Here is a 23,979-nt window from a genome sequence, read left to right as displayed (position 1 = left end):
TGCCCCCCCCCCGCCCCCCCCCCCCCCCAGCTCCGGCCCTTTAAGTAAAAAAAAACCACAAACAAACCCCAAGAAACCCCAAACTCACCAGTTCCTTCCCGGTGGGGGGCAATCCCTGCTGCTTTCCACTGCCCCACACCACGTGGGGGGGCTCTTCCATGAGCCCCCTGAAGCTCTGAGGGCACTGCAGGAGCTCACGAGTTCGGGGTTTTTTTTCATTTGTTTTCTTTTCTCTTAAAGAGCCGGAGCTGGGGCGGGTCGGAGGGATTGTGCAGAGCCCCCCATGCAGTGTGAGGCAGTGGGGGGCAGCAGGGATTCCCCCCCACCCAGCAGCACCCCATGAGTGGAGCTTTTATTAAAGCCCCGGGAGCTGGGGTGGGTGGGGCAGCCATGGAGGAGCTATGGGCCCTCCCCTGCCCCCTACTTACCAGCTCCGAGTCCAGCTCCAGCTCCCTGCTGCAGCAGGCAGGGGCTGCCTGAATCATCAAAGGTCTCCGAATCTTTTACGAACTTTTGGAGAGCTTCAAATCGATTTGGACCTTTTTATTGGTCCCCTGATTCAGTTTGGATTTGGAGATTCGGCCACCAAATTGGGCCAAATCTCCTCCGAATCGAATCAGCACCCAAAGCTTCGCACAGCCCTAGTAAATGTTTCTTTCAGGACCTTTCTTGAACAGAGGGCTGTTCTGAAGAAAACCTCTATGGGTATCTGCAAATACAGGAAATTGCCAATTCTAAGGCAGGAAAATAATCCACCACTTAACTAGCTAAAGAAGCCATAATTTCCAAAGATGACCTCGACAATAACTGTCTGAAATACTGCACATACAATTAAATGAGTGAAAAATTCTACAATTATACATGCAAATCAGGCATTTACACACCTCTGTACCCAATTTTCACATGCAAGCATAACATTTAAAAACAGCATCTGGGGTGTGGCACAATATTCCTTGAAAGTGTGGCCCTATATGTAAAAATATTGTTGATTTTCAACTAATACTGAGTGTGTGATTTTGGAAGAGGAATTCTACAAAATATAATAAACAAAAAATATGTGCCTAAGCAATGGTAAGTCATTAATGTGCCTCTTTGGTTACTGCACAAACTAATATAAATACATTTTTTCTTCTTTACATCATCTGTTAACTCAACAGTTCATGAATATTCCCTAATAGTTTTTAGTTTGAGGTCATAAGCAATCACATACAGAAAAAACAATTTTTGGGTGTAATATATTTGACTAGTTTCTGTGTACACAGGAGAGCCAGAGAGAAATAAGGCGTGCCCTTATTGTATGGACCTTTTTCTATCCCATATGAGAAACTGTCCCAAATACCTTGCATGGCTAACTTTGATATTAGTGCATTCTTCCCAGATATGAGTACATCAAAATTTTAATAAGAACTTCCCCTGCCCCCACCTCCCATAAAAAAATACATGCCAGCCGTATGACAAAAAACACCAGCCATTTGAGTAAAAAAACCCACTTTCTTATTAAACAATCAATTTGCGCTATTCTCCTCCACACAGAGAAATCCATCCAATTTCTTTTCTCTCTAACCTCTCAAAAATGCATTCTTTCCATACTATTTGTCTCCACCCATCACACTTTCAATGCACCCCTTTTCCTTGCAACCCACCATGTTTTCTCTTCAGGGTTCCTTCACAGAAAGGTTCCTTACAGGAATAATGAATAGTAACAGGAGCATGCACTTCAAGTCTCAGCTGTCAGCAACAATAGCAGGTAAACTCTTCTGAAAGCCCTTACTGTGCATTGGTCGGCCATAAAAAGGGCATCTTCTGTAGCAGAAGAGTGGATATTGGATCCCATTTGATTCCTGAAATCAAATTCCCTAACTGCAAGGTATTCCTCATCTAGTTGCCAGAGGGCTCACCTGGGGAAGCAGGTTTCTTGGAGCAGTGACGGAAGGTCAAGAAAAAGAGAACAGGGTATCTGTATCCTTGACAGTACTGTCTGTTTCAATTTCAGGCAGGCAAGCCAATGGCAGAAAGGGAGAAGAGCTGCAGAAGACAAGGCTGCAACTCGGTCCAGCAGCAGCTTGGCTTTTGTATCCTCTCTTCCTTCTAAAAAGGCATTTGGAATTTAAGGTACGTGCCCCATACACATCTAGTGGTATGTGTGAGTGATATGGGAGGGAAGTTTCTCTTTCAGAAGCTGTTGTGGCAGCACCTGGCGTACCTACATCATGGTAATTACTGGAGAGGGCAGCAGTGAACTTGGTCTCATCCTCTGAGAAGGCTGAATATTTTTAGCAAGCATTCCAAGGCTTCTAATTTTTAGGTGGGTCTGTAAAACAATTCTGTCTAACGTCTCCCACTCCAAAAATGTAATTATTCTGAATGCCATAAATGCCAGTATGCAGAAGGCTGTGCTCTGCTTTTGTAGCAAGGTGCTGGAAAAGACCAAAGTGTATTTTCTCACTCTTACATGAAATCAGTTAGGCACATTTGGCAGGTACCTCCTGGAATCATGACTCAGCATTCTTTTAACCAGTTTTACAAACCAGGAGTAACTCCAGTGAAGCCAATGATGTAAAGGTAGCTTATTAAGAGATAAGAGCACTCGACCCTGTCTTGGTGGCATCCCTAACATGATTAGTTACCTGCCAGATGTGCCTAACTGATTTCATGTAAGAGTGAGAAAAATACACTTTGGTCTTTTCCAGCACCAGGCTTTTCCCAGCTAGCTGCTCAAGGGGTGGGAGTGTTGCCAGACCCTGCATCTGTTGATACTGAGCTTTTCAATCTCTGTCTCCTTGCTTCTTCAGACTGTCTGGAAACCAAGTGATTTCTAACACCTTTTGCTGTCCCTTCTTGAAGACTGACAGGCTGCAGTCAGTTTATCAGCCCATCAAGCCTTCATTAGTTTCAAGCTCTTCTTATCTGCAGGGTGCATTTTCATTTGCAAGCCACTAGCTGTCTGCCCCTTTGTTCCAGTGAAATTGAAGACCCACACAGACACCTCTCAGCATTAGCTGGCATGGGAGGGGGCATGACCAGATGCCATGTCTCTCTGCTGGGGTCCCTCCTGTGGGAGAGGGGCAGGAGGAGGGATCCCTGCTTGAGCAGCCAGGGGGGCGGGGAAGGAGAAGCCTGGCAGCTGCTGCAGTCCCTCAGCCAGCCGGAGCAGTGATAGTGCTCTGGCTAGGAAACAGAGGGGCGCGGACAACCCCACTGTGCTCCAGCAAACAGCCCTGCCCAGCCCAGAGAGCACGCCTGGATGCTGCGGGACTCTGGTTTAACTTAAACCAGGAAGGGGTCTGGGACAGACATTGCATACACTGGTTTGACCCAAATCAGTTAAGTCTGATACTACATTCAACCAGGTTTATCTCAAACCAGTTTCAGCTATTTCAAACTGGTTTATGTGCACTAAACATCTGTTCTGTTACAGGTTTAAACCAGTTTCTGATCACTGAAACTGGTTTGTGTGTAATGTCTATCCCTAGCTTAAATAAGAAACATAGTTACATACAAACTACTGACGATTTCCCATTGTCAGTGTTCAATAATATATATGTAGAGTTTTCAGTATATTGTTTTCCTTTTAAATATTTTGACTCAAACTTGTCTAGAAATTCTGCTTTAATTAAGGAAATAAAACTTGGGGGGGAAGGGAGGTATTTTTCATTACTTTCCACACAGAACTATAACACAGAACACATTAAGAAGTCAGTCAGAAATGCAGAATATAAATTATTCCAAGGGGTACTTCCTCCTCTTGTATTATTCATGACATTTTTTTTTTCTTCCCACAGGGAAGTTCTATGATGACAGAAACAGCTGGCAGGAGGAGATGGGAATAACTATAAAGAAGCAATTTGTAAGTATCAGGTTAAATATTTTTGCTTAAACACTAATGGGTTAGTACTGCTTACACTTACTTCTTCAAATTACCTCAACAGAAACATGGCAGGCAATACTGCTGCCAAATGTGTGATATTAATACGTGAATTTGACATGAGAAAAGTATACTAGCCTCACTGTTTAGGACCACAGTTTGTGTAGGAGCCCCAAAAATCCATAGTTTGAGTCAGTGGCAGTAATAGAATTTTGGATTTATCCTTTTAAAAAAATTGTAAAACCCCATTACCAGATAGGAACGATAAGGAAAAAAAATTACAAAAAAGGAACTTTTCTTCCAAAAGGACTTAAATTTATTAAGTAATTTCTAAGCTTAAAATGCATGCTTCTTAATTCATATGTATTCAAAAACCACTAGACAGTTGTATATTCATACTCTTCCAAAATGTCTTTGTATGATGCACAGACTAATTCAGGGTTGTCACAACCCAAAGCTGTGATTTTTGTTTTTGTGTGCGCTTTGGCACCACTGAATTATGTTCCCGCTAAATTGCAGCTTCTTTGCACGGTGGAGTTTTCTGCTGTAAAGGAGAACCCCGGTGCAAGGGAGAATTTCCCGCCAATTTGTAGCTTTCTTTGCATGGTGCATTTCTTTTTGCATCTAAGAAATGCTCGGTGCAAAGAGTTCCCGCCATTTGTATTTTAATTCGAGCCCCATTATTGGCTTGTGTTAAATTATGCACACGTGGCGGCTAGTGATTGGCTTGCTAGCCGTATAAGAGGCTTGGGTGGTTTCTGCCCAAGTTGGAGAACTCCAAGGAGAACCCCGCAAGGGAGGACTCCACGAACACCAGGAGGAGGAGACTTCACGTCTCGTGAAGATCTCTAAGCGCTGCGGAGCCTATTGGACCCAGCGCACTTAAAGCAGGCAACAGGGGTCTGCCACTCCAGGGGCCAAACGGCCTCTAGCCTCTCCCCGTCACTGAGCGCGATCCTAGACATATCCCTTTCCTTTGAAACTACTGAGCCGAACCCGCGGAGCTTCAACAACTCCAGGGTCAATTGTCGGAGTCCTCTAGCGAGGACTTAAGCGGAGCTGAGCCTGGGAAACTGTCCAGCCTACACCACGACCATCTTTGGTGTAAGTAAACAATCTTTTAATCAACCATTACACGTCTGTAACTAATTCTAACTCGCCACCGGTTTTCTTCGACCCCTCGTGCCCGGGCTGCTGGCCACAGCCCGCGTGCACAGAAACGGGTTCGTATACCGCTCCTAGCCCGCACATGGCCGCATGGATGGGATCGGGAGGCGGCCCGCACAAGGGGAAGGAGAATTATTTTTTTCAGTTGTTGCTCTACACACAGTGAGAGAAACAGAATATAAAGGAAAAATGTTGGAAGCTACTTTTATAGAGAAGATTTGTTATTTTTTCTTTAATTAAAAAAAAAAATCAAGCTTTGAATTCCTGATGCCAGGTGCTCAGACTAAATCAGCAGCATTGTAAAAAATAATATAATTATTTAAAGCAGCCAAAATGGATCATTTTTAGTAAATCTGATTTAAATTAGGTAGGACAACAGTATTTCAGATTTCAAGCAAACTAATCTTAGATCCCAGATGCAAGAAGCATCGGTGGCATTTAATATAGTAAAAGAAAATGAATATTTTTTTATCAACATAGAAGAGAAGAATATCACACATTATATCATATGCATAATACAGCATTGAGGTCAGATTGCTTAATTTAGTCTGAAATTAAGTTATGAATTAATAGATTTCTTTAAAAGTTTCTATAACAACAGAAAACATTTTCCTAAACTTTCTAAATGCTTGCCCTTTGTTATTTCCACTGTGTTAATGAAAGTTTGATAATTAAAATTAGGACTGTACGTGCCATTAATTTTCCATTAAAACAGAGTACATAAAGATAATGAGGAGGATAGCTCTTGAATGCTAGAAAAATGTTCTCTAAGATGCTCCCTACTGTTCCATCTTTGCAAGTGACTTTCTATCTTGGGCCATGGCCTCACAAAATATTTAAGCACTCAAATCATCCCACTTACTTCAGTGTAAATACCTAATACACATCTTAGTAAACACATGCATAAGTGATTTACTGGACAGAAAACAGGGAGCACTTTGTAACCATTGTTATAAATAAATAAAGCTTCAATAAATAAGTAAAACAAAGCTAGATTCAACTTGCACAAATATATCAGCCTCTCATTGTTCTTAACTCATGATTTTTTCACAAGTCTTGTGAAGTTTGGTGGTTTCTGAAAACCCTGGATGTTGGAGTCAAGTGAAGAGACGAGAAGTTTAGCTTTCATTTTTTTAAATAATAAAGCATGTTTTTATCTGTTGTGGTTGTGGTGGATGCTTAAAAATGTGACTGAAGCCTCTGAAGCTAATTGGCAAATAAAAAGACTTGCCCCACACTTCTCTTTGTTGTTTTTAATTCTATGATTAGTGAATGATTGGGGTTAGTAATCCCCAATTATTCTTATAATTCTTTATAGATTATTATTCTTTATAAGATTATTAAAGAATTATTCTTTCTTTAAAATATACTTTTCTTTCCATGTTCTTGGTACAGAAGATTGTATAGCTCAGGTGTGAAGATACTGTGCCTTATGCAAAGTAATTAATTATTTACAACAAAAATTTAATAGGCTAGTGTTCTTTGCATCTCTGATACCACAGTGATCAACTGAGCAAAAGAGCATAAGCTGAATAGAAATAGAATGGAGGGCACAGGGAGGGTGAGGAAGAAGACAGATCAGAAGACCACCTTTTGAAATAATTAATTCACAAAATCTCAGCTGTAGAAATAGTACAAATCACTACAAGATCTAAGAATATTAAAATTTTAAAACTATGTTGGATTCCTTTATGTAATTTCAGATTGCATCTAAGAGCAGACTCTCACGGAAAATGGTTCTTTCACCGATAGTTAATTCACACATTTTAAAACTATTTATTCTCTGTCTTGGCATAAACTGATTCCGCACTTTTTTTTGGTCCCGATTATATGTGTTCAAATGGCAACAGGATTGAAGTAAATGTTCAGCCTTGCTATTTTCCTGTCTGGACCCAAAGATATTCAGTATCTATACTACTGTAGGCTGTGAGCACTCAAATGTGAATCAATTACTTTTAAGAAAATTATTTCAGGTTACTTTTGTGGAGTTCTACATGAAGAGCAATCCAATGAATCAAAACAGGATTAGGCATCAGCAAAATAGTTTTAAAATGTCCTTTCTCTAACAAGAGGTGGTATGGATATCAACCACTTGTATTTGTCTAATCTGAGCTATATTTTTTTGTGATTGAACCTCAAGCAAGAGCTTTGAGGCTACTTACCCACTCTTCTTCATCATATTCTGAGTGGTGAGGTATAGAGTCCTGCCTTTTGATCTGAGATGGATGGTCCTGATGCTGTGAATCACCACCCTCTTCCACGCTGTTCCTGGGCACAGTTGGTTTCTTTAGGACACAACCTGGACGGGCTGTGTACAGTGCTAAAAGGGCACTTCTGATCAGCTGATCTTTGAATGCATGCACAAATAACTCTGTCTAGAGAGAAATAATGGAAAGTTAGCATTAACCACAAAGTATAATAGTTTAATTATCTTTGTTAAAATAGTTTAGTATAGTTTAAGTATTTAATATTTTACAACAATATAAGTAAAACAAATATTTGCTGATGCAGAAGGCAAGAATTTTTGTGGGTGATATTTTTGCTGGATCAACTGCATAGCTGGGACAGACAAATAGTAGCCAACCTTTTTGGCAAACATGCCCTAACCCTTCCCAAGTACTTCTCTGATCCCTGCCGCTAGAGGTATACCAAATAGAGTCTGCACCCTAGGGCAATGGTGTCATGCTTGTGGCATGTGTGCTATGGCTTGGCTACCCATGGGATAGCCTTAGACAAGCTTTTGCATGTCTCACATGTTTCCTGGATCATCACAGCTATAACAGCAATCCAGGAAAATCTCTTGAAAAAGTGACTCAAGCGTGAGTGATAAAGTAACACAGCTTTGAAAACTGCAAACTGTTCCATTCATCTGAACAGAGTGTCTACTAGGACAACCCACTGCTCTAGGACTTGTTGCCAACACCATCTCAGCAGAGGCTTCTGTGAGTGACAGGAAGAGAAGCATACCCGATACTGGCCCTATTTACCCAAGCTGTCATACTTGAATAAGTTCCTTGCATACGTATTAGGCAACCACAATGTTGCTGCTTTACCTGTTCAAAGCAGTGTGTGCTCTTGTAGTCCTGAGAAAGAGCCCCTGCTGCCAAGGGGAAAAATAAACTACAAAGAACTTGAACTGACTGGCAGGGAAGCAGACCTTTTCCCCTCATATAACTCCAAATGCAGGGCAAGACCATAATGCAGATGTGAAGCCAACTCATGTTGTGCCCTAGAGCATGGCAAACTAGGACATGTAGGATGTGCTGTGTTTGAACAAAGGTCCCACATATGAGATTGGAGACATATTGGACCCCTTGCAAACTGTGCAGAAGAAAAACAGCAGAAGAATCTTAGATATTCTCTTTCCAAAACTGACCTCTAATATTTTTAAAACAGGAAAAATCACTGGCCCAAGATAACTGTATTGTAAACAAAATTAATGAGCAAAGTCAGACCCTACCATTGTTTCCTAATCAGACACTAATAACATCCCTACAGAGAATAGTGGTGCAGTGGAAGTTAAATTTGTCCATGGTAAGCTCCTCCTTCCCACACACTGCCGTTCGTTTTGTATTGCTATAAATTGTCAAACGCTCACTTTTCAAAGCCATCCTCAGGTCAAAATCAGGTACCTGTCCCAGACGATTAAAGACCTGTTAGCTAAAAGAAGAGTACATCCAGTATATAGTAAGGTCATTAAATGTTCCATTTCTTCACTTCACTGCTATGGGGTATCATGACAGCATATCTAAAAGTGGCATCACTATAAGTCGCTTGGATGGTGTTCTTTCTTGGATTTAAAGAGTGATATGTACATCTTATATGAAATGGCTCTAGGGAAGCTAATAAAGTAGCATTGTACCTGCTCCACTCTTTCTCTGTGAGCTTCCACATAAAAGGCTGCTGTGTCTTCAATTCTCAAAAACCACTAAACTATAAAAAGACTGAGTGTAGCTTATCCCCTGATATGACAGCATGCAGGATGCTCTATGGAGTTAGATTTCACTGAGCACAGCAAATGCACATGCTCTGTGCACCTCCCGATTCCTAACCTATACTTAAGTGTAACTGAACTTCAACTGATTCTTAATCCTGTGCCCCTAGGATCTGCTCCCTATCAGTTTCCATTAGCTTAGGGTTGTATCACTTTGTTCTACTTCATAATAATTCAACCATCCTCTAGCAACTATCCTCTGTATTTCCTTAGAAAGGGTCTATCAGTGAAGTACAATTCCAGTTCCATGTAGGCAAGTATCAAATAAATCTGTGAATTTATTTAAAAGAATGTCAGGCCTCTTAAAATGTGATACAACACAAGTGTGGTGATTTGGCAGACCATTTAGTATAAAAGATTTAATATGGAGTTACAGACTTACATGAAGCACCACTACTGCACTGGTACACTTCTCAGGAAATATTTATGTCCAAGGCCTCTGGAAGATGTGCAATTTAAGGTACGATAGGATCTGATGCAAGATTCCCACAATTGTGCTTCCTGCTATGCCACACGTGCATGGTAGGAGGTGCGATGGTGAGATCAAGCATCGGATCACATTATGCCATATTGCTGATGTAGGGCTCCTGCTGCTCAGAGCCCCATCAGCACCACGCCCCCCACAACTTAGAGCCCTCAGCTGGTCCAGGCTTCCAGCACAGGGAATCACCATCTGTCCTGTGGCTGGGAGCCTGAATCAACAGATAGTCCTCCCAGGCACAGGACTGCAGGGGAACCCTTGACTCCAGCTGGAGGCAGGAGACCCAATCTCGCACAGCTCCCACTGGAGGTGGTGTATTGGAATCAAGGGTTTCGATATGTCCCTGATTGCAGCTTTCAGGCTCAAGGCACATAGGAGCCCTGGACTCTGATGGGTCCCTAAGGCTGGAACCAGATATTAGTCTGGCCACATGTTCAATTAATAGCACGAAAGGAACTAGCCATAGGGTGATTGCACGTATTTTGCATAATAACTTTGTGGTTCATTCCTTGCTTTATCACACCTTATTCCTTGCTGTATCACACCTTTATTTTGTGCTAGCTTTATTCCTTGCTTTATCACACCTTTAATTGCATTAATGGGTGGCTGGGTAAATATTTAAAATATGATTAACTGGTTAATCATTTCATAAATGTAATGTATGCCAGGTGTCTAAAATTATCAAATGTTTAAATGGAAACAAAGTGCTCCCTCTACTATAAGAAGGGTAAGGACTTCTGTTATATCAGAAGAATTTCTTCAGTACAGTAGAGGCATAACTCTAGTGACACAGATGGAGTTACAGCAGAAGTAAATTTCGCCTGTAACATCAACATTTCTTTATCTGAATGAACTGAGGGATGAGAAAGTAATTTCGTAATCCAGGTTCTGAACAGACAAAGGACTTTTCAATGCAGTAGATACATGCCAGGGATTAGGACATAGATTACTATAAAAACATTTTTCAGATAATCAATATTTGGATAAATGATGCTTGACTAAACTTCAAGCATCATTTATCCTTGGTAAATGATAAAGTAACCTTGGTGTGATAAAAAATGTCCAGATTATCCCAGATAATCATAGATGATGATGACCCCTTATTGTACATTAATCATTTTGTATTGTTTAGGTATAAAGTTTAAGATACTATGTCCTTGATATGTTTTAGACACTCCTGGCTAGTTAAACACCTCTGGCAGAAAAATGTCAACTCAGGACTTCAGTGCTCAATGTCAGGCTAAGGAGGAGAATATACTTTAAGGGTATCTGCCCTGTGTCCTTCTGCTCCTTGGTACTCCATCACGGTTCTCTTTGCCTCCTTTTTCCCTCTAGTACTATTTACTGTCCAAACATGCTGTCCTATCTGCTCTTCTGCATCCTCTGTTCTCTATCACCTCCATCTCATCTCCTTATCCTACTCCTTGAACCCTATGTCCCAACCTCTCTGCTCCAATCCACCCCTATCACTTGGCTTTTGCCTTTTTCTCCCTGTTTCTAGAGAATCCTTTTTCCCTAAACTTGCTCCTGTCCCCTCTATTCCTGTTCATCTCATGAAGTCCCTCTTCCCCTGGGTCCCTCTTCTTACCATGTGTGGCCAGAACTCATGAGACCCTCAATATTTGATTTCCTTAAATTATCCACAGATAGTACAAAGCACCTCAACCTTTTCATTTTTAGAAAAAAGTAACCTTTTTTCCTGTCACACTATTCTGACCCCTGGCCTATACTACACATTTAAGTTAACTGTCTGGAAATCCTAGAGAGCTTAATTTCACATGTGAATATTTTTAATGGGAAAAAAGTCTTGATAAAAAAAAACTGGCATGGAAATGAAATGATTCCATTTTCTTTCATATGGAGGCTGAACTGCTTCTGTAATTAAATTCTGTTCGAGGATTTCATTGGATTAACTAAATAAATGCTACTCAGAGAACTTTCTCTTATGTAAAGCTAAATTCAGAGAACACAGCTATTTATAAATTTGTACTAATCTCTGCCATGCCAGTATGCCTGAAGAAATGCAAACCTTGCAAATTCTTTTAGATACCTGACTAATGAATAATTTTTGCAAATAAAAATAGGCATAGCTGGAAAAATGTATTCATCAAGACCACTGCAAGCTGCAAATACTGATAAGTGTATAGACACTAAAGAGTTTTTTTAATTAACAGAAAGTGTTAGATAAAAAGGGTAGGCCCAAGAAAACAAAAAGCACCACTGCAGTGACCTTTTCCCTTTAACATTCACTTCAGATTCACCCAGTAAAGTCCAGGCCTAAAAAAAAGATTTACTTGCCTCTATTGCAATATTTCTCTCCATTTTGTTTTCCTTTTTCTCTTTCTCAGATTCACTAACTGCCAACTAAAATCTTTAGAAAGAGGCATTCTGACTTATCTCAAGGGTAAATGTGGACACGGTCATTAAAGGCTGTCGTCCCAGCCAAAAATACAAAGTGCTGAAATGGTTTGCTGGTAAAAGGGGTTATGACACCACTAAGGCACAGCTGTCAGGCTGGTAAACAAGGAGCACTTGTGTCAACCTTACCCACCCCAGGTTATTTTGTGTTTCACACACTTTTCTAGGAACGATGCTAGTAGAAACAATGCCTTCGTACATATATGAGAAGAACAGAGGCACATGCATTTTCGTGCAGCAAAAGACAAGCGCAGGTATATTTTGGTAGGTCTTCTGGTATTTCAGCTGTTAGGCATCTTAATTTTGCCTTTCAGAAACCTCACACAGGTGTGTGTCAGAATCAGAATGGCGCCGGCTAGCATTTTGCAATGTTCTTCATGAATCTTTGCTAATTCATATCAAACACCCTCTTAGTCCCTAGTCCCTCCCACTGCTAGGATACTGAAATCATGCTTGGGGTTACAGCATTCACTTTTCACTTCTGGAAACTGGTGTTTATATGCTAACTAGTAATTACATGTTATTCATTAGGACACATAGGGCATGTCCAGATGAGTGCCTACATGCGCTTTGAGGTGCCTGTAAAACATATGTGACCCATGTGAAGAGGTTCTCTGAGCTGCATGCAATGTAGAGCCAAAATTGGATACCAGGCAATTCCAGTATCTAAAAAAATGGCTTTAAAAAAAGGTGGGGCAGTGTACGTATTTATTTCTAAAATATCTGGGCTGTCTTTCCTGAGGTTGATTTCTGACCAACTTCTTGTAAGAGGCTGACTTTCAAGTGAAAAGGTTTTTTTCCATACAACCAACCTCTGCCTCTCATAAAAGTGATTCTCTTTTCCACTCAGGTAGAAAAGAATTACAGAATGTAATGGGAAGAGCAAAAACCCTGATTAGGGCTCAAACTATTGCTCTTAAGGTGCAGGGTGTTGAACACTGCCCCACAGAGCTGCTTTCATAATTTATCTCTGAACAACGTTCCTGCATCTCACTTGAATAATTTCATATCACAGCAGTTTTACATTTACTATGAGGACATAAACATGACTTCCTCCAGATTCTCTTTAATACTACTGTTGAACAACCAGCAGTAATCGCAACAGAGCAAAATGAGGCAAAATTCTGCTATCATGCATACTGCTAAAAGTTGCAGTAATTCTATTGTTCACAGTATATTTACATAACTGTAAGTGAGAGTAACATTGTGCCCCCCCAGTGTTTGAAAGAAATGCTTCCACAGTATGAAGCAGAGCTCAATATTCAGATCCAAATCTCCCACTTTGAAGGATGTACTGTTAGTGCAGAGTTGCTCAACAGATCAGTGTTGGAGATGTATTTAAATGATTATTGATTTAAATGATTATTGGTAATGTCATTTAAATCACAGAAAGAAAACGTTACAGTGGATGTGGCTTATTAAGCACAAGGAACCTTTTTTAACTTCTGGGCTCAGTACAGTCATAAAGTCCAAGGCTGAATCTTCAATCTTCACAAGTTAGTCTAAATTGAGTAGATTCAACTGATAAACAAGTAAACAGGCATTTTTTATTCCAGAAATGCAGCGACATGCCTGCAGTGGCCCAGGTCAGAAGCTGGGGGATGCTAGAGCATGCCTCCCTCCTTGGCTGGAGCAGACAGCTTGCAGCAAAGCTAGCCCACCCACTCTGGGGGAATGTGGAGGGGATCTGGGAGAGAAGTTCAATAAACCGAGTTAACCTAAATCAGTTAAGGCTGATACTACTTCCATCCAGATTTATCTTAAACTGGTTTTGGCCATTTTGAAAGTAATTTATGTAAACTGAACTTCTGTTGTATTACAGATTTGAACCGGTTTCTGATTGTGTAATTTCTGCCCCTAGCCTTATGGTCATGGTGTGACATATGCTCAAAGTTCTTTACAGATTTTAACTAAATAATCCCTACAGTGAGACAGACAGGAAAGATTATTGTTCTGAGTTTAGAGCTTGGGAAATTGAGGCAGGAAAGAGAAGGATTTGCCCAAGGCCCCCAAAGCCAGTGAGTGTCAGAGGCAAGTTAGAACTGACAGGCTACTAAAACTCCTGCGCTTATTCCTTCAGATACACCACCTGCATTGTGTGTGGGCTCATACTATTATTTCAGACTTAAAAGAGGCCTGAACTACCCACTGCAAGTGGAAGGCAGTCAGTAGACAAAAGTAATGGGAAGAAAGGTAAATAAAATAACATCCCTCAAAATTCATGTTAGTTATCTTTGATAACCTCTCACTGTGTGGCCACTAGAGGAAAATAACGACATGTAAATAAAATTAATACTTTTACATAAAGCCAAACCTTACTCTATAAGCTGCATTATTTCCTACATGCAAGGTTAAATAAATGCTTGGTAATAATTCAAGAGGAAATGCTCAATCATTGTTCATAAAGACTGTTGCATTCTTTTTCCTATGGCAACATTTTGAAGCTTATTTTGAAGCTTATTCTGCAATTTATGCAGAAAAAGACAGCAGTTAGGGATTTGGTTGTTCCATTTTCCATTGCAGTGAAGATTTGAATCTTACTTTTTCAGAAAGCATCTTTAAAGAATTCTTCAAGCTGTCTGGAGAATGCTGGCTTGCAGAATTAAGCAGCAGGTCTGCATGGCTTGATATGAGAGGTTGTAGATGATTGATGTTGCTGAGAACTTCTTTTGCCTTGGCTGTGTTTTCAGGCGAGTAATAAATACACTGGTACCCAGTGCTGTAACAAGAAATGCAAAGGAAGTTATATAATAGTCAAAATTCTTTCCACTATTTAGTAGCCAGGTTGGCTAACTGTTCACAGTATTTTAACACTCTTACCGTGTATACTGGAAGAAAGAAAGGCATTCTAAGCTTTACAATACATCTGTACTGAAGTCTGTCATCCCAATAGGCTAAAAAGCAGTCCTGGCTGAAATGCTAAAGGACAGTGGGCTGTCCATCGATGAACACTCCAGACAGTGCTATTCAAACTAATTATCCCCCTGGTGCTCTGAATGATTCATTATGACAAGAGGGAAAAAAAGGAAAACCCTTCAATTTTTATTTAATAATTCTGCAGAAAAGAAAGGTTTATAATGCCATTAATGACTCATTCAGAAATCCACACGGGTCAGGTAATGACCAGAAAGAGCCACTTAGGTTTCCATCTTAACTTCCCTATCCAGTTATTACCTATTTGGTGAAGTCCTCCAAAATGGGTCATTAGTGCTTAATTGATTAATGGCTCATAATATGTTTTGATCGGCATCACTGATCCTTACCCAGTAGTAAGGACAGGAATTATTTCCAACGGTAAGGTCACACATCTAATTTTGCAAAATAAGTGACGACAAAGGTGAAGGAAGAAAAGAATACAGAAGAGAGAGGAAATTAATTATACAGTGCCTTATCACAAAATTATTATTTTCCATTTTTTCATTGCCCACAAACAATGTTGTTGATTTTTTTTTTTTATATTTTCTCTTATCTTTTTGAAAATGTATTCCTCATTTGTTTTCTCGCTATTACCAGCCACACAATACTCTCTTCATACCTTTATCTCCCACTCCTCATCTATTTATACATTTAATAGCTCTGTGCACTATTAGGAAGACCCCTACACTCTGGGGACCTGGCCTGGCCTGGTCCCCCAAAGACCCCAGCTAGCTAAATGTAGTGGGGCCAACATGGCTTGAGGGTTTCCTTTTCCCCTGCCCCAGTCTCCTGACAATGGCAGCCAGCAGCTGCAGGAGAGGCAGCCCAGCCCGGCATGTCCCCATACCAGCAACTAGGACTGGGGGCCTCAGGGACCAAGCCCAGGTCCCTCAGAGACTCCAGCTGTGTGGGGTCCTTGTGGCAGGAGAGTCCGTTTCCCCCCCCTCTTTCTGTAGCTGCTTCCAAGAGTTGCCAGCTGGCAATCCTAGGGTTCCACCAGATTTTAGCTTAACCTCACTGTCTTCTCCATAGGGGTATCAAACTTTATAAGCAGTATTTCTAAACCTAGAGAATGCCAGGATGGGGAAGATGAGATGAGCTTTGGTAGAGGGTAGTTCTGGTCTGCTGTTGCTGAATACTGTAAACATTAGTTAAACCATTATGCCATCTGTTGGGACCCAGAAGCCTTCAGGCCTAGATCTGACCTTTGTGCTCAGCCCAAGCTGCATGCTTATCTTGAACTGTGGTTGAGACATGCGCTCTGTGAATGGAACAGATGGAAAAATACTGTCCCTGACTTAAAACAAATCAGGAAGTTAGCTAACTAAATTGAATAAATATAACCTGGGCAAAAGAGGAACAGTCAGAGCAAAATCTACCCCCACCTACGAATGAAAAGATTTATCTCAGGATAGAAAATTCCAGTTAAAGGAAACCATGTTTGGCAAACAGAAGCAAAATTATTAATATGCATTAGGAGGAAGGCTTAAATTAATTTTATGTATTAAGACATGCAAGCTATATGGTATATAAAGAGAGGTGAGAGAGTGTATCCTTCAGAACGCTACTGAAGAAAGCCTGAAGAGATCCTGTCAGCGATCCAAGATCCTGTCTCAACGTCAGACATAGAAGCCAGGAGCCCTGGACAAGACTTCATGGCCTGATGGTGAACCAGTGAAGTTGCAGTCATAACATTACGGGGTGGTGAACATCTGCTTTGACTAGCTACAAACCTCAAATTTTTAACTGCTAATGCTGCTTCAGTTTGAATTAGAATTGTATCTGTTAGGGTTCAATAAACTTGCTTTTAGTTTAGGGCAACCGTGTCTTAGTCTCCTTGCCTGGTATAAGACTCATTATAGCGACATAGGGACGCAACACATTCATTTCCCAAGTGGCTTCTGAAATGTTATCAGTAACAAATCACTACCGTATTCTTTCTTCCTCCTATCCATGCCTCCTTTCTTCATTTTGTAGTCTCTCCATCTCTTTCACACCTCTTCTTTTACATCTTTATTTCTGCCCTACATTTGATTTTTCCACCCTTTCATTTCTGTTCTCACCTGTTCCTCTTCTCTGTTTCTTCAGTTACTGTACCTCCAGTTGCCCCTCTCTATTCACTGTGCACCCGACTTACCATTTGCCATCAGTTTTCTCTCTCTATCAGTCTGGTTAATCAAAGCAAGGCAAGGAGAACTAACTATGCTTAAGCCCTTTGTTAAATATGCATTTTTTAAACTAGCCATGGGTATCTGGCTGACTATTTTCTTAAAATCCTACCTAAAATCCTGTTCTTGACTTTCATCCTTTCATTACTCCTTCTCATTTTGAATGATGTATTTACCGCAGAGTTAACCTGAGTGATGAGCACCTGGGTTAGTCTAGCCTACTGGAGAATTACCATACTGTACTCAAATTATGGTGTTCTTTACTGGGACCACACTTGTCCAGATGTGGCACTGTAGGAGCTTGTCTCATGGTTTTCTGTGCTGCACCAAGCGGTGCTGCCTTAGGATTCTTTTCCAGTGAACAGTGGGAGAAACTAACTGTCCTTCTGGTCACAAGGAAGGAACTGTCAGAAGGCACTGCATGACTATCAGCTTGAGTGACTGTCTTCACTGCAAAGCAGATAGGTAAAAAGAATATTTGAGCATAAATCTGTACCTCTCCACTTCCCACCCTTCCTAAGCCAGCTACTCTCAGTTAAAAGCACTATCTAACTTAACACAGAGGTTTTGTGTGTGCATGCAAATAGGCCTAGGGACTCGAGTATCTATGAAACTTAACTCTCCAATTAAAATACACCCTCCAAATCCTTGATGCTTTCCATTCCCCATGCTTCCTTTTCCTTACGGGACCCAGGATAGTAAAAAGGAGGGCAGTGCACATGCAGTGAGCTCACTTCACATGCATCTGGCAACTGGGATCAGTTCTTGCTGAACTGGCAGCAAAACAGGGCACCACCACACCACCCACTGGATCTGCTTGTTCCTTTTCTTAGTTTTCCACTCCTTTTCATCCTTTAGCCTCCTTTTCTCATACGTTTGGCTGCCTAACATTTTACATTCTCTCTCTCAACATCCTTAATCCCAGTGGCATAATTAAGGGTGGGGGTGGAAATGGGGTTAGCACCGAAGGCACCAGCTTGGAGTGGGGCGCATGGGTGCAAAAGCAATGGCTGCCACAGCTGCCAGGTGGTTTATGCCACTACTGGTAACCAAGATCTGCTATTGCCCAGGACAGAGCTACCCGGTTACACCTCTGCTTAGTGCTTACCCCTTTGAATCCCAAACATCCCTGACTCTTCTTCATGGTAAATACTGTAGCAAAGATATTATACTGGATGCCATTAAATAAGAAGATACTACACACAGTTATAAAATTTTCTGAGACATGGGAGGTGTTTTTCTTCCTAGATGCAGAAAATTATGTATTTTTAAATAAATGTAAATTATGGAGAGTTTGAAAGTCTCTGACATCATAGCTCTCCATTACCTGATTGATTCTGCCATGCCTTGGGGCTCACAATATACCAAACCACTCAAAACCTTCAGGGAGTTCAGTTTTAAGATCAATGCTCAGTGACAACAACAATTTTTGGTAAAACTTTAAGAAAACTGGGGAATTAATACGTAGGCAGAAACAATTAAAATGATCTATTCTATGGATTTTTAAAGTTTCCATTGATTTTTCTGTCCCAACACTGAAGGAAAGGACTTAAAAAAAATTTTATGCTCCCATACTTGATTAAAAGGTTTCTTGTCCTCCGGATTAACCAAAAAAATAGTTTCTTTAACTAAATTCTGTGCAACATGCTTTGCAGAACTCAGTTTTTATACACAAAAAAATGTTGTATTTCAATATTATTGAAAATGTATACAGGAGGCTCTGACAATAACACTGATGTGAAAAACTGTTCCTGTGACAGGCACATCAATAAAAAGCTGAATGAAGGAAGTTACACTGAAAACAAGCTTGTGTACTGAGGCAAATGAAATGTGGTAACGCTAGGGTTACCATACGTCTGGGTTTTCCTGTACATGTCCTCGTTTTTGGCCCCCTACCCTCAGGTCCGGGCGGGTTTTTTAAATTAAAGCAAAGGTCTAGGTTTTTGCTTTGCCTCTGCTTTTCTCAGGCACAAGCAGCCTGGATGCATGCAGGGGCCTGGCAAGTAAGTGTGTATGTGTGTGTGTGCGTGTACACGCGTGCGTGCTTGTGCGTGCATGTGTGTACACATGCACACAGCAGGGCTGTGGGGGGGCTGCAGGTTTGGATTGGGGACACCAGCAGTTCTGCAGGGGGGAAGGGGGGCAAGGCTGTGGGTTGGGGGCTGCGATTCAAGAGTGAGGAGCACTGGCAGGGCTGAGGCAGCAGGGGCTTAGGAGTGAGGGGCTGAGGCAGGGCACAGGCACATCACTGCCCCCTCCCCACAGTCATATAACCCTCTCCCCCTCTTCCCCCTCCACCGGCTCCCAGCCCCCTCCCTGCCACAGGTGTCCTCTTTTTTGATCCTGGAAATATGGTAACCCTAGGTAACACTACCAGTGAATTCAGTAAGCACAGAAAAAAATATACACTTGATATGCTAAGTATATAATTAGACATGTATATGTTGAAAGAATTATACTTACGTCCTCTGGGTTAGAGTAAAAATTTTCACTGGAGTGTACAAAGCAAATTTTCAACATCGTTACTACCAATAGGCAACTATATTCGCATTATCTTAAGGGGTCATTTCATTCTTCAGATTACAGTAATGGCTTTTTCATGTTATTTGAAAAAAGTATATACATTACTTCAGGAATGATTTTTAAGTGAAGAGAGTTTTTGTTTAGGAAAAATATTGCAGTATGTTAAATGTTGAATTTTTAATAAAGCTCAATGTAACTCCACTCCTGCTGTTAACTGAGTCATTCTTGTAAGTGAGTTAAATTGCCACCATCTGGGACTAGGTTAAAATGTTTTAGCAATGAACATTTGACCTACTGTTTCTCTCAGTAATAATTGTTGATGATAACATTTGGAATGCATATAAACTACGTATAGCAAGAAAACATCTCTTACAGCATAACCTTGAGTGTGTGCATGTGCCGCTTGAGCAACCTATGCAGCAACTTGTTGTTTAAAGATTCATAGATTGTTAGGGGCTAGAAGGGACCTTGTAGATCATCAGGTCCAGTCCCCCTGCACTACGCGGGAAAAGACAACTTGACCCCAGTGAGGTGACTGTCCAGTGTCCTTTTGAAGATTTCCAGGGTAGGTGACTGCCCTACCACTGGAGGGAGTTTATTTCACAGTCTGGTCACCCTGACTGTGAAGGAGTTTTTCCTGGAATTGAGCCTGAAGTGACCTTCCAGGAGTTTGTATCTATTGCTCTTGGTCCTATTTATTCTCATGGCAACAAATTTGGAAGCAAAAATTTAGGATAAAAATTAAATGGATAAAAATATGGAAAACTCACAGTACCTGGGAAATAAAACTGAACCCATTTACTTGGGCTGGGATTTTCAAACATGCCTGTTGCAATAACAGATCGGGCTACTTTTGAGCTTCACAAGTGGCTGTGCAACCAACTTCTTTACGGCTTCTTTGAAAATGACAGTCCAAATTACAATGTAAAACTCAATACAATTCTATAATCTAATCTACCTGCATTTAACAAATCAATTGCTTTAGGTCACAGTCTTCAGCCACATCAAGGCCAGAATGTACAGTTTTAGGAATGATTACAAAGATTGTCTAGGTGACACTTCCCATTCCCCTCCCAAATCTTAGAACAGGTCTCCAATTGCTTCAAATGCCATCAGCTCTCTAGGCCTGGTTAAAAGTATTCAGTGCTACCGTCTGCAAGATCTCTAATGGCCTCATACAGGGTGAGGGGTCAGAGGTATCTGAGCTGCTTTGGTGGCTTTATGCTACTCAAGGAACATCCTATGATGGGGGCAGGCCTCTAATGGCCAAATGAATCACAGGAATGGCACAAGATGCTAATGCAGGTAAGCGAGCACAGTTCTCATGCAACTAGAAAATCCTTAATGCTACCACCAAACCCCAAAGCATAGCTAGATAAATTGAGTCTTTTAGGCAAAATCTTTTGCTAGGAATGGGTTAAGCTGCACTTCTTCAGGAGTACAAATGCTATGCCAGCCTTCAAAATGGAGCCATGTTCTTTCCCTGCCTGAACTGTAGGCTGCCGCAGAAGACAGAACAAACCCATGGATCTAACCCCACCGTACCATTACTGCTTTTAAGGATTATAAAAGCGTCACAAAAGGAGTGCTGAATAAAGTCTCCCAACCAAGGCAACTGTAATCCTTCCTGGCCCTTTTGCAGGAAGCTCAAGGTCCCTTCCTTCCCTTATTTCACAACTGAAGAAATGTTTAGGGCAATCTGACCCAGAAAAATCTAGCAAATAGGAAATATTTTGACAGGTTTTTTACATATTAAATGAATAGCACTCAAATCTTTTGTTTGAATTTTTACCAAAAAAATCCACAGACCTGATGCATTAATTTTACGGTCAATGCAAAAATGTTCATCTCCATGATATCTCGTCTCTCCCTCACGCACAGATACAAGCTCACACACAAAGAGAGGGAAAGTGAACAAAGAATAATGTCTTCCTGGAAAGTGCTGTGTGTGACAGGCTGTGATTTCCCTTTGAGAATAAAGGCTACAATTAGATCAAACACAAGTCATTATTATTTCAACATTTCTGTTTTTTTCTGTGAAACAGTACCAATTCAGGCTCCACAGAGGATAGAAATGGGTTGAAAGTTATGAAACTCAGGTAATAGGAACCCTGCAGATTTCAACTTTAATGACATCTCTTGTAATGAGTACACTGTCAAAGACACTCACCTCACACTTTGACCTAAGATCTATAGGTCTAGTTGTATAAAGAGGTGTCTTTTAGATAGTTTAAACCCAAATCAAATAATTACAGCTCTTAAAATATCCTTTCAGTGTTCTCTCAGCCTCAAGTTTGATCTCTTGAAGACTAGGAGTATTTCCACTGTCCTTGTTAAAAACTGGCAAACAAACAACATATCCTAGAAGCTAATTCAGCATCTGGGACACCTCTGTTTTGCTTGATGGTTAGTACTGGGGCATTAAAGATCTTATCAAACGTTAAAACCAGTGTGTTTTAGCTGAAGCATGTATTATCAAGCTAGCTTTAAAATAAGAGAAAAAGTCCTCAGTGTATCTTGAAAATGATTTATAAACATTTAAAGCATCGATGCAGTGCATCAATATACCTTACAGTACATTTGACTTTATGTTCCTGAACAACTCTGTTATAAAAAAAAAAAATTAGCTTTGCCATGTATACTGGTGAAAAGACAAGTGCTTCCATTTACTGGAAGAAGCAGCAGCTTATACCAGTTGGAGAACAACTTTGACAATAGACTTTCTTTTGTCTTTTGAAAGTTGGAAATTATAGCTTTGTTTTGAAAAAAAAAAAACAATAAAGCAAAAAAAAAAAAAAAAAAAAAAAAATCACTAAGCTAGAGGTATCAAACACACTTGGCCTCCTTGGCTGATTCTGGACCACAGGTCTGCTTATGGGTTGGATCCAGATGAGGTGGCAATGTGGGGGAAGCAGCAGCCATGGTGGCAGAGAGGGGGAGCTACTGAATCCATCACTCAAACCCTGCTACTGACATGTGTCCCCAACATAGCTCTGTAACCCGGATTTTGGTGGTGCCTCTGCCAGCCACGCTCCCTGCACAAGCTCTGCATGGCTCTGTGGCTTGTATATTTGCCATCCCTGAATTATGCTATAAAACATTTACATTTTTAAAAATATTACATGTAGGTTATTTATACATCACCACTGTCCAATTTATTTAAAAAACCTGAAGGGGTGAGGGAGGGGAGGAGAGAGAGAGCATACACCTGTCCCACTAATTCTTCTTTTTAAGTCACAGGAAATTCTGTATTTCCTGTATTTTAAAAGCTGACACACATCACAGCAACACACCTCTATCTTTCATAGATTTCATAGACATTGAATTCAGTATATTTTCTCTTGGGGTTGATTTCTTCATCTGGTTCAAACATTACTTCCTTTTTTTTTCTTCCTGATGCTGAGGTGCATACTTTTTGTTATCTTGACTGGGGGATATGTAATTTTAAGGGGTAAGTTTTGGATGGAATTATTATGTCTGCTGTTTCCAATGGTAAAACTGTTTTGAATGCCATTCTGCTCCTGGTAAAGAAATATATAGATTGTGAATGTGCCAGCTGGGCCCTATTATAACCTAACTGACCTGTCTTGGGGACAAATGCCCAGTAAACCTCATCTTTTTCTTGAAATATGGATTTTTTTTCTTTGCAAGTACCTCATTTAGGCCTATGTTTTAAATACCTGGATATATCAATCATTTGGTTATAATGATCACGGTTAGAGCTGAAAAAATAGTGTTTTTTATAATTGGATTCAGCAGCATCTATGGTATTTTTCTTCTGCTAAAAGTGAAGTCTATATAATTGCAAATTCCTTCAATGTGCCTCCAATTTGTATGCAATCTTTTTCATTTTCTGCCTCAGTAAAAACTTTATTGCAATAGATTTTTCTTTCTGTTTTTGTACTCTTGCAAACTAGTAATTAGAACATAACTTGGACAGTGGTATAACTTACCATAGGTAGATGTGAAGCAAAATGAAGACACCCATTCAAAGAATGGTATTTTTCAATGATGACACTGTTTGATATTTCTATAAGCTGCTGTAGTAATTAATCTGGAGGTTCAAGATGTGAGGAATACGCAGTTCTAAAAAACGTCCTAGGTAGTCTTGGGAAGTAATCTCTTCCCACATATCTTTCTAGGTCTTCAACTCAGTCCCAGAGGGGACAGCTGATAAATCTGCATTTTTATCTGTTCGCTTTATATTCTGCCTACTATCTCAGTGTGTCACCTCTTCCCTCAACTGAGGCTTTAAACAGGTGTTCCTTCTACAATAGAGAAAATTTGAATTGTAAAAGCTGCCCTTGGAAATGCTATGTGGCTTCAAAGCATCTTCATGCAACTAAATAAACATGTGCATACAAAAATAGTTGTCACTGCCACACTGAAAAAAAAAATCTTCCTGGTAAAAATCAGAAAGGTCCTTTCAAATATCTGTTTGTGCTCT

General features: G+C 40.5%; 1 protein-coding gene across 1 annotated transcript in view; it reads right to left on the bottom strand.

Moving 5' to 3' along the window:
* INPP4B (inositol polyphosphate-4-phosphatase type II B) overlaps positions 1–23,979 on the bottom strand; it is a 554,084-nt gene that overhangs the window by 114,106 nt on the left and 415,999 nt on the right. The window contains exons 16-17 of the mRNA XM_025212602.1: positions 14,467–14,644; positions 7,195–7,407 (exon numbers count right to left, since the gene is read on the bottom strand). Coding sequence (XP_025068387.1) covers positions 7,195–7,407; positions 14,467–14,644 — 391 coding nt within the window. The remainder of the gene's footprint in view (positions 1–7,194; positions 7,408–14,466; positions 14,645–23,979) is intronic.

The sequence above is a fragment of the Alligator sinensis genome, unplaced genomic scaffold (genome assembly GCF_000455745.1).
Source record: "Alligator sinensis unplaced genomic scaffold, ASM45574v1 scaffold833_1, whole genome shotgun sequence".
Classification (NCBI taxonomy): Eukaryota; Metazoa; Chordata; order Crocodylia; family Alligatoridae; genus Alligator; species Alligator sinensis.
Note: the sequence above shows the minus strand (reverse complement) of the source record. Positions and strands in the feature narration are given on the sequence as shown.